Source organism: Engraulis encrasicolus, chromosome 19 (assembly GCF_034702125.1).
Source record: "Engraulis encrasicolus isolate BLACKSEA-1 chromosome 19, IST_EnEncr_1.0, whole genome shotgun sequence".
Lineage (NCBI taxonomy): Eukaryota > Metazoa > Chordata > Actinopteri > Clupeiformes > Engraulidae > Engraulis > Engraulis encrasicolus.
The window spans coordinates 35056253-35068547 of NC_085875.1; the positions used below are offsets into that span (position 1 = coordinate 35056253).

The 12295-nt window shown below is 42.7% G+C and overlaps 1 protein-coding gene across 1 annotated transcript; it reads right to left on the reverse strand.

The window, feature by feature from the left end:
- Positions 1-1267: 1267 nt before the first annotated feature.
- vsnl1b (visinin-like 1b) lies at positions 1268-11211 on the reverse strand. The gene is made up of 4 exons (XM_063184226.1): positions 10958-11211; positions 7500-7669; positions 4975-5190; positions 1268-2413 (listed from the first exon to the last, which is right to left on the reverse strand). The coding sequence occupies exons 2-4, from the start codon at positions 7659-7661 to the stop codon at positions 2216-2218; spliced, it is 576 nt and encodes a 191-aa protein (XP_063040296.1). The 5' UTR covers positions 7662-7669; positions 10958-11211; the 3' UTR covers positions 1268-2215.
- Between the last annotated feature and the right edge of the window lie 1084 nt (positions 11212-12295).

The following is a 12295-nucleotide window of genomic DNA, read 5'->3' on the forward strand; positions in this document are numbered from 1 at the left end:
CGGTTAGAATTTTCAAGCCAGAATACATTGTAATTTCACAGTGTGTTATGCGTGCTGTACAGACTGTCACAGCATGTGCCATCACGAAGGCGCCCGTTACCAACCCAGTTAAGTCGACCATGAGAGAGTTGTAAACCTCCTAATAGAAGAGACTTGCAGATTCATGCTTCAATCAAAACACAGCCACAGGCCTCACCTATTACAAGAGTTAGCACATGCTCAGAATCAACATACTGAAGAAAGAGAGACCCCGCTTTCTGAAATACCCCCCTGTTGTGTGAAAATAGCATTAAACTAATACATCAAATCATCTTAATTAACATCGAAGTTTTGCCTGTTCATGTCCACTCAATTGTTATATTCAATATACTTTGACAAAAGCCTTTGTCTCTTAAACAGAATGCTGCATCCTGGCCAGACTGTGTCCTTAAGATACTTGGTGTGTTGTTGGTCTTCGGGATGTAAACTTGAATTAAAAAGGTATCTCATTACAAAAACATGAGTCAATAAAAATGCAGTGCACTTCGAGTAAACTTGTGTAACAAACACATAGAGGGGAGGGGCCTATCATCATGTACACAAAGTGGCGGGGGTGGGGAGTACTTCAGCACTTGTGGGGCGCCCTTCGTCAACTAGGGAATACTGGTAGCATATTGCCCGTTCTCGTCCGAAACACTGCTTGTGGTAAAAACAAATAGATAATGCAGTCACACGAGACATGCTCACATAGATCTTCTATAAAAAACAAAAAAACAAAGATCTGGAAACATAAGGGTTAATGTGCTATCTGTTTTTTTTTTCATTATACATTTTTTTAAGCAGGGCCTGTGATAGTAGACATTTTTGCAAGCTTGAGACAGTCTGTGTTAAAATCTTTTTTTTTAACAGGATGGTAATGGCAGAAGGGGGGAGCTCTCCATCCCGTTTTGCAGCTCGGTGCATAGACTGACGCGACATTGAAACACGTTAGCGTGAGGGGAAAAGATCGGTAACACTTTACTTGATGCTGGTGTCATAAGCATGTCATTACGGTGTCATAATAGTGTCATGATGCAGTCATAGATAAGTCATAAACATTATGTCCGGGTCATAAACATTTTATGACCGTTGGCCTTAAGTAACATTCGGTTATGGCATGTCACTCAAGGCCAACAGTCATAAAATGTTTATGACATGGACATAATGTTTATTACACATGCATAACTGTGCCATGACACTATTATGACACCATAATGGCATGCTTATGACACCAGCATCAAGTAAAGTGTTACCAAAAGATCTCTCAGAGCGAGCAAGGCTTCAAGAGGGAGTGTGTTTGGGAAAGAGTGTGTGTGGGGGCGGGGGGAAAGTTGGTCACTGACAAACACACAGACATACTAGTAAAGGAGACATGCTTGCTTGCACAGGAATGCAAATTATGGAGGAATGGATCACGAGTGAACGAACGTTCCACACAACAAAAATGATGTCTGAGGTCTTTTTTTAATCTCCCCGCCGTTATTCTGGCTGAGACTAAAATGGAGGCCTACGCTGGACACAGCACGTGCATGCACTAGTGACATTTGGATCATCTTTGTGGTTGGAGCATACAGGGAGGCACGGTCCTCCTTCAGGCTATTTCATAGTAATAATAATAATATAATTCCTTTTGTCTTTTTGTTTGTTTTTGATAACTGGTGGTATTACGTCTAGTATTTATATTATTTGTGGTGGGGATATTTTTTCTCCTTTTGACAACTATAAAGAACAGAAAGCAGGCTTGTAGGGTCAAGCATGATTGAACTGTAAGAACATAAACCTATGGCGCACTGCACTCAACCACATTCTAATGATTAAATGGGAGTAATATGAAATAATCTAATTTGCACACTTTACAATTTATTTCATTATATATTCATTTTTATAAGTATATGTGTGTATATAGCTTATTTGTAGCAGGTGACATTCTCATGCATATATAGATTTATTTATTCAACCAGAAGAAGCAAGTTCATTGAGAAAAGTAGTCCCGATTTTTTTTTTCTCTTTTTTTCTTTCTTTTCTTTAATCTGGTGAAGATGGTAGAGGGGTGGATGAACAAAACAAAAAAAAACGTAAAAGATTTTTTTTTCGTTTTTCCCCAGTCCTGGCAGCTGAGATGCAGGGAGAACGTGGTTGGTTGTTGTTGTTGTTGTTTTCGGCAGGAGGATGGCTGCAGGCCAATCGGCAGGCTCGCTCACTTCTGCATGTCACACTGCAAGAGCAGCACGATGGAGGGGTCACTCTTGGCGGCCTCCTTGAACTCGTCCAGGGAGATCTGGTCGTCGTTGTTCTTGTCCATCTTGCTGAAGATCCTGTCCACTCGCTGCTCCGGGGTCAGCCCGTCCTCATTCATCTTCATCATGATCACAGTGCCCACCATCTTGTAGATGGCCTACACACACACACACGCACACACACACACAAAAGAGGGAAAAAGGGAAAAGATTCACACACTGCTCGCAAGACTTCATTTATGGTTGAGATTAACATTTACATTATAGATCTCTCTCTCACACACACACACACACTCTCTCTCTCTCTCTCTCTCTCTCTCTCTCTCTCTCTCTCTCTCTCTCTCTCTCACACACACACACACACACACACACACACACACACACACACACACACACACACACACACACACACACACACACACACACACACACACACAGACACACACACACAGAACTGTTTGGTAAGAAATATGAAAAGACATTCATTGCTGAAATGTACCCTTGACAAAATCCTTGACACAATCTACATAAAATGGTGCAACAGACAGACCTAATGATAATCATGGACTCTGCATTGACTCAGTTGCGTAGGCCTTGGGTAAAATAAAATGGACGGCCTTCTGACTGTGTGGATATGGCAGGCAGTTCATTGTAGGGCTGCACCATATATCGAAAATGTATCGTTATTGCAATATCACGGCTTGCAATAGACGAATCGCAAAGGTTGGTTAAATTACGATACTTAGTTTTTAAATTTTAATAACAGCAAATTTGGTGAAAAGGCTTAAAAAAAGATATTAAAAAGGTTGACATTTTATGTTGATTCTGTATATTAGCCATGTTTTTTCCTAATAAAAATGTATGTTGGAAAATAAAACTTTGCTCTCAGTTGTATTATACATGACAAAGTGTAGAATGGCAAGTAGAGAGGGGAAAATACATCTATATACATTAAATATCGCGAGTCATATCGATATCGCGGTATACAGTCATGTTCTCGTGTATCGCATATTTTTCTAATATCGTGCAGCCCTAGTTCGTTGTCACACTGTTTTAATCCCAACTGGCTGCACACTCAGCAGGTTGGAGATGTGTGTGAATCGGGGGACATGCCACCAGTGGAGAAGCAGGTGGCTTCTCAGGAAAGCACTGACGTTTTTTTTTTCCTTTTCTTTTTTTCTCTCTCTTTTCGACAGGACCGTCCGTCCTTGCGCGTGTCCTTACCGAATAACCATCTGCTCCTACTACACTACAGAGACTGCCGTCCCGGGGACACTGGATAGCCCGGCAAGCCAGGGCCCCGATCGAGACTTGTTACCTGTTATAGAAGCGGCCTCTGTGCAGCATGAAACTCTGCCAATGATCAATATGCGCTCGCTGCTAAATATAGCTGTGTTTTGTATCAACAGTGCTAATCGTTCATGTCTGATGTGAACATGAACCTTTTAAGTGCATCACATGTTCTCTGGGAGGGCAGGCTTAAAGGTCCAGCGGGTCATTATAGTATTTTATCTTCAAAATCCCAGTCAATTAATCAATCAATCAATCAAAATGTATTTCTATAGCATAGCATGTATTTCTTATATCCCAGCGACATACTGTAGCTGACCCAATTTATATGCTGGCCATTCACAAATCTGATTTTTTTCATGAATATTTTACTTATTTTAAGTATGTAAACTAATATTTAGGCTACTGCCCTGACCAGAGTATGGTACTTATTGTTTTCCTGTCCATATGTGCAGAGTATACCATGCTGCTTCCATGGGGCATCCGTGGTGATCAATTGAGATTGTCCAGACCTTACACAGACCATGTAATGGTACAGTTAAGGAAACAGGGTACCAGCTGATTGGCACTTGCTGCAGGCTTTGTAATCAAAGATGTGTATGACTGGTCATTCAAAATAACAGATGTATATGATTCCATCTATCCATGTATTTAAAAAAAACTGATACTTAGTAGATACTTGGTAGTAAGCAGTAGCAGTAGTAATTGTAGTATTGGTGGTAGTAATAGTAATATTCATGAAAAGATGACATTTGTGAATGGGCAGCATGCATTCTGGGAATGAACTGCAAACAAAATTACACACTGGACCTTTAAAGGTGTGCCGTGTAATATTTGTAGTAGTTTATTTCCAGAATTCATGCTACCCATTCACAAATGTTGCCTTTTCCATGAATACTTACCACCACCATCAAATTCTTAGTATTCATTTTGACTGGGAAAATTGCACTTTTCATGAAAAGGGGGATCTTCTCCATGGTCCACAATTTTGAATTTCCAGAAATAGGCATTTTAAGTTGAAAAAAATACTGTATTTTGGTTACACTAGTAAATATTAGTTTATTACTTAGTAAATATTAATGAAAAGATCCAATTTGGCAACAGGCAGTTCAGTTTCAATGAGCAGCATAGTTGCAATACCTACTGTACTACTCTGGCCACAATCTTACACAGTGCACCTTTAAAAGTGAAGCAAGTGGTGAAATATGATGCGATGGGGGGGGGCACTGTGACGCAACGCGCTAAGCCCCCCACATTTGGGCTTGCATGCCCATCCATGGGGACCCCGGTTCGAGTCCGGCCGGGGTCATTTCTCGATCCTTTCCTGTCTCTCTGTCTCATTCGCTTCCTGTAACCATCTTTGACTGTCCAGTCAAATAAAGGCATAAAAGCCCCCCAAAAAAGAAATAGGTGCGATGTGATGCGTTACCTCGATGATCTCCAGCATCTCCACGCGCGTGATCTTGCCGTCCCCGTCCAGGTCGTACATGTTGAAGGCCCAGTTGAGCTTCTGCTCGAAACTGCCTCGCGAGGTGATGGACAGGGCGCAAATAAACTCTCGGAAGTCGATGGTCCCATCACCGTTCTTGTCAAAGGTTCTGAACGCGTGCTGTGCAAATTTGGAGGCGTCTCCATATGGGAAGAACTGCACAAAGAAAAAAAGATTTGTGTTATGAGTTATCTGTTATTTGTGCCATATGTGGAACGGTCCTCTGTGAGAATTAACCATGCTAAGGCTTCTACCACCAACAATTGGCTGTATGGAATAGCAATGGTTGAAGGGATTACTCTCCCCATAATTGTGTTTTAAATGTTTACTTTACTTTATCTTTCTTTTGTCATCTTTGTTTTGATTTGGTTTTGATATGGTTACTTCCTCACAGTGTAAACAATCTGCTGTGGAGGTAGTAGGGTGGGGGTGAGGAATGTCATATTTTGTTATTTGATGCTGTTTACTTTTGTACTACAGTCAAACGTAAAAAAATAGTCACAAAAAAAGGAAAGGATCAAACAAAGACATGACTGTTCTGTCTAAAACAGGGGAAAGAAAAGATATAAAATAGATTTAGTATGAGCTATGTGCTGAGAAAGCAATACAAAGAAAAGCTTTACAAAGAAAAAAAACACGGTCTTCCCTTCAGCTAATGTTGACAAATGACTGTGACAGATCAGTAAACAAATCGTGGCCTGTTCTCCTCACTCAGACGGCACTCACTGATTTCTTTCATCTCTCCTCTCCATCTAAACCTCTCCTCTCCATCTGTTTCTGCTACAGAGTGTCAACATGCAGCATGTTGGCTATTAATAGCCGTCTTATTTTTAGCACTATCTAGTGCCAAATGATTAAACGAGCCACATGTTAATGTCTTCTGTCTTAATTACGTTTAAGGAAATTGATTAATGATGATTTTATGTAGCTGTCATGAAAAACCCAGCTTGCCTCCTCAACTCATTTGAGCTGGAGGAACCGTCTCGTCTCTATGGTAGTAATTTCATTATGACGGCATGTGGTCTGTAAACCTGGCATCTAATTTGTAGAGGTCTCACCGGAGCTTGTGTACAAAGTAGTGAAAAAAGAAGAAAATAAATCATTCCGAAAAGTAAGACAGGGCTCTTTTCCCAAACTTCAAATTGCATCTTGATATCACTACAGGATATGACAATCCTGGTTTCAGAAAGTACCCAGAAAATCCTGCAAGATTGACTGAGCTTACCACCATAAATGATTAGGGAAGTGCATCAGATGTTTAGGAAAAGTCATCTGTGTAGAAGGCACTGTACGGGGATATAGGGCAAGCACATGGCGAAATGTTTTCTACAATCTGAGGTCAGGCAGGTTGTCCAACCTCTGTGTATGGTAGAAGCCACACCCACTACACAGTATAGTAACCATAGACTTACAGTGGCATATGATATATCATATAGAAGCGTAGTACTGCATGTGATATACCTGTACATAGTAACATTCCCACACAGTGAATTTTGCATTAATTCAAGATTTATAGTGTGGAATTTAATACTCGACACTCTCCAAGTGCTGAATTAACACAATAAATGTACTGTGCGGGAATATAGTGCACATGGCGAGGTGTTTCCTACTATCTGAGGTCGGGATGTCCACCTCTGAGCCCAGTATAGCCACTCTATCATAATAGTAGTATTCTAACCTTCCCACAAAGTTACAGCCAGGGGTTGCCTTTTTTTTACCTTGACGTAGAGCTGCTAAAACTCACTGAGTTGGCCCTACTCTCTAAGTGTAAAAACAACACTCCAGAATGGTATTGTGCAGGAATATGGAACACACGCTGACAGGGCCGGATTAAGATTGCCTGGGGCCCCTAGGCCACAGGTTGCTGTGGGGCCCCCCGGAAAGCAAATTTTGCGACAAATTTACATAGACAGTGTCATGATTACGTACTACGAATTAAGGATAACATGTCTACCAACTCTACTCAACCTGACAGATGAATTTTTCGATGTTGCATCTTGTCATTATTCTGCAGTGTTTCACTTCGGGCCAATCAGGGGGGCCCTGGCAGGTGGGGGCCCCTAGGCTGCAGCCATAGTATCTAGCCTGTGCATTAATCCGGCCCTGCACATGCTGAGGTGTGTTCCACTATCTAAGGTCGTCCCCCACCACTCTACTCTACACTAGAGTAACAACCAGGGGTACGTGTACCACTAGGGGTACGCAAGCACACTGCAGGGGGTACAGGGGTACTTGGAAAAAGGTTATTATTATAACGAATGTATGGAGCAGTCACATCAGGACAGAGAAAGTGATATAGAACATGAACTAGGGGGTACTCCTAGCACAACTAAGAGGCGTAAGGGGTTGCGCGAGACAAAAAAGGTTGGGTTGGGAAACACTGCACTACACTATAGTAACCTTCTTCTTCCCACAGCGGTACGGTACGGTGGCAGCCAGGCCAGGGGTTGCCTTTTGTAATTTACCTTGACGTAGAGCTGCTGGAACTCGTCCAGGTTCAGGCGGCCACTGGGGCAGTCCTTGAGGAAGCCCTTGTACCACTGCTTCAGCTCGTGCTCATTAAACTCTGTGTTCTTCACCAGGTCCTCCATCACCTCCGGGGTCAGCTTGCTGTTCTGCTTGCCCATTGTGATGTCTGCACAGAAACACACATTATATATTACATTACATCCCCCTACACTACACTACAATACATTACATCACCTTCAGGGTCAGCTTGCTGTTTTGCTTGCCCATTGTGATGTCTGCACACAAACAAAATAATTGGACACGTGTTGTGTACACACACAGTAAATGTTTCAGTGTTGATTCAACATTGTATAGAGTTCATTTGCAGAATGGTGTATCCACCATTTTTGTCTATGGCATATTGAAAATGACTGTTCAGGGGTCTGATCACCTTCTATGTGTGAATTCTTGCCATTCAAATATTTTGAGAAAATACTTTTTCAACCTATATGCATTTTGCAATGTAATGCAATGGAAAGCCCAATACAAAAATGTCAATTTCCCAACATTCTATACACCGTTTTGCAAATAAACTCTTAATTTGTTCAAATATTGTGAGCATACATGGTTCCATTCGGTGATGAGTCTTAAATTGAAGTCTTTGAATGTTGAATTAATGCTGCGAATTGAATTACCTCGGTTTTGCGGTGTCACTTTAACACAAAGAGAATTAAATTGAACAGGGTTGTAGAGCCTACCATACCGTGCATGGTCCCATTTAACATAGTGTTGAATTGACACCGCAAAACAAACTGTGAAGGATGTTGTTGCTCAACTTTCCTGCTTAGAGCTTTCAAGAGACAACAGACCAGATAGGAAAGATCAACGTTTTTTTCGAACACAATCAGACACTATTGAATATATTAATTTCAATTGAAATTCAAGAACTACCTACTGTATTTTCACAGTTGTCATCCCTGGCATATATCAAGTTTGCTACTTCTGACCTAAACGATGGCCAGACATCCTTTGCATGAAAAGAATGATAGGTTCAGGGTCTTTAACCAATACCCTGTACCTAAAATACCTGTAAGTCGCTTTGGATAAAAAAAGCGTCAGCTAAGTGTAATGTAATGTAATGTGATGTGATGTAATGTAATGATAGGTTTAGGCTTAGGTCTTTAGAGCTATTCATATCAGAGCAGTGTGCTTAGCAGGCCCTCTGGACTAGTCATAGAGCTTGCCCGGAAGGCCAGTCTCAATGTCCAATTGGAAGGCCAATCTCAATGTCCAATCGGAAGGCCAGCCTATGCTTTACTCATAATCAATTCTCTACAGATCCATAATCTCAAGATGGCTATTTCCTCACTCAAACTAGAAAATCGACATCAATATATTTTTTTCTTGTCCCTTTTCGGAAATATGTGCTATACACCCAACTCTGCCACAGGGCCTGTGCTGGCTGAAACAGCTAAAACAGCCACGGCTGTCCATCCAACAGACTACAGGCATCCACCGCAGAATGACAGACAGGTCCTCAGCCCCCCTTCCCAACACACACACACACACACACACACACACACACACACACACACACACACACACACACACACACACACACACACACACACACACACACACACACACACACACCTTCATGACAAATGGTTGGATGAATGGTCCAAAGGGGTCGTACAGAGGCAGCACATAGTCAGAGGAGGCTATTTTCAAATGCATAGGCACACTCTTGCATTGCAGCCTGCCACAATAAGAAATATTAAACGGCAACGCTGGTTGTGCAAACTGTGGGCTGTGTATAGATCCTGACCAAATTCTTACATAGCCAACAGAACAGGTCAAAACATTGAAACAATTTGGAACACATCTAACAGCAAGCCATATCGTGCAGATCACATATCACTGATCTGTTGGACACCTCGCATTGTTTTGCGCAAAGCCGGCCATGACAGCTCCCTATTTGGCTTGTGCGTAAAATGCGCATCATCCATGTAGGTGAGTGGCGGCGCGCTCTTTGCGGTGCGCCTCTCAGACAGCATCAGGGCTTCAGCAGTCATCATGAGGAGTCTGCAGTAGCATGTGACCCCCCCCCCCTCCATATCCACCATAGCCCACTTAAAGTAACACTCCCCTTTGCTGCACCCATCCCCATCCTCCCCTGGCTGCTGTGCTACCGCGGCTGTGGCGAATGGATGGATGCATGAGGCCAGAAACCGTTCACCTATTGCACACGGACCCGTGTCCAGTAGGAATGGCGTGTATGGGCCGTTGCGAGAGAAAGAAGGGAGGAAAAAAACGAAATGCGGCATGGAATCGGAATCTGATGATGTGTCATGCATTACAACAGAGGAACGATTTACCTCTTTTTCTGCGTTTGCTTAACAAAACAAAATTGATTTTGCAATCTCTACACATGTCATTAGCGCAAAATGCAAATACAAATGGTGAGCCCAATTTAACGCATGACCAAATAGGCTACATTTTAGATCAATGCGCAAAATTCAATCGAAGACCAAAAACAACATGAAGCGCTGACAAAATAATCTTCCCGATGTCTTGGATGTATCTTAACAGTTTGTCTAATTTAGATCCATTTTCAAAAACCTATTTTGTTGACAAAAGACTCAATACATTATGTAACGAGACTGTCCCCTCAATCATGGGTAAGCGTTCAGAATGACCTTGGGAGCAGAACACATCAAGGAGTAAGTCATTCCTTCACAATGTAAGAAAACGACTAAATGGTTACATGGGTTAATTCATGGGATGAAATCGTGGTACACGAAAATGCATACATACGATCAGCGCTGCTTTCCAACCACGTCAAATCTGACTGACTATTCACCTTAAGTAGATCGAAATTAAGGGAATTAAGCGAAATTGTGCTCGGTGAGATTCACTCTCGCCCAGGGTGGGATAAATTAGGCAGATTTGCAGGTCGTTGCATTCCAGCAGAGCGTGCAGGGGAAAACGCAGTCCGATTTTGTCTGCACTGAACTTACGCACCACAACGCCAATGCTAATCAACTGTTCCTTTGGAGACACATCTGTACACATCTGTTACACAAAACCAATATTTATACAGACTCGTAAACTCATATATGGCAACTCTTCTACCGATAGACTATGACAATGTAGGCTATAGGTAGTGCGCTTTCAACCTGCCATTATTTCGAATGAAAATGAATTATAAATCATTATAGTTATTGTATGTATCGTGCATTATGGTTGGGGAAGGAAGATTCGTGATCATGTAATTGCCATCCCCTACCAAATTATCCCGTTATGAGTCGACTGCATACGGACAGCGATAGAAATTATTCCATTTCACCTGACGTTACTCTTACAATGGCTAATTTTGTACCACTTAGACCACGAAATTACCTCGCCAGTGAGGCAGGCAGACATGCGGTGTTTTTTTTTCGGGACCGACACGATGACTAAGGCTGCCCCTTACCTTGTGGTGGGTCTTGGAGAGGCTTGCGGAGGAGAGCCCTGGCGGGTATCAAAAGCGGTTAAAATGCGCTAATTATACCGTCCCGATTTTCCAGAGCCGTTTGTTTGGCCTTGGTTTAAAATGGGGGACTACGCTGACACGCAGTAGGGACCGTTCCCACTCGCGCCTTAAGAGCTCGGGCTATGCGACGATAGCTAGACATGCGGCGTCATACAGTGTTGAGCATCACGCAAGGGAAGAGCCAGAGAGGAACCTCGGTGTGGCAACAGGACTCCAGCGATGCACGACGGGGCTTGGACACTATGTGTGTGGACTCCACCACTACGCCTTCCTTTATGCGTTTCATATGTCAACTACAAATCAGATCGCAGTTATATTCTGCGTTGTCAGTGCTTTAATGAATAACACCATGGAGAGGCAGTTTGGAGATGGCGTAAGCATTTACAACGGGGAGAGCAGCCTAGAACAGCATTCAAGTCGACCACTGTGCTTCCAAGATATGGACTGTAAAGCAGGGTGCCGCAGCATTGTCTTCAGCTCTAGGCTTGCTACTTGAAATATTACATAAGATCAGATGGAAGCCAGTGACACGCTGCTGCAGCCTAAACGACAGGAACCCAAATTCGGAGACCCACTCCAGATTTAATGTAAACTTTCCCCTCTTAAATGGGTCATTGGCCTCCCTCTTGTGAATCTCTCAGCAACCAGTGACTGGGCACAGGTGACAAGGAAACCAGGCCACACTACAAAGCTCACCATGGCAGTTTCTTCCCACTTTTAATTATCACTTCAAATTGGTGACTCTTTCTTCCTGTAGCCGTGGGATATAGGCCTAGTACACATTTCTGGGGCCTTCCCTGTTGTGATGCCTCCTCGGCTGTTGTAGTAAGCTGAAATGTTGCTCCCATTTAATGAAGAAAATGGAGAAGCATTTTTACATATCTTGGGTACTCTACCCTGTAGCATTTGAAATGTATAAGTGTTTTTACATATCTTGGGTACCCTGTAACATTTGAAATGGAGTAGTGTTTTTACATATCTTGGGTACACTATCTTTGTAGCATTTGCCCGGAGAGCCAGGAGATGTCATCAAGAATATACAGCATAGCTTTCAGTAATTGTGGTAATGAAATAGGGCATCCGCAAAGCTCTTGGCTCTAAAGATAGAAGAACTCGGTGAGCATGGGACCAGGGTGGGCCAGCCTTGTGCAGACAGAGAGCTGCCAGGGGGGATGGATGAGGGAAAGGTTCACACTGCACTGAACACTGCAGAGCTCCTTCCCTGTGCCTGTAGCTTTGGAATCATAAGGAAGATATCTGATCACAATAAGAGATGGT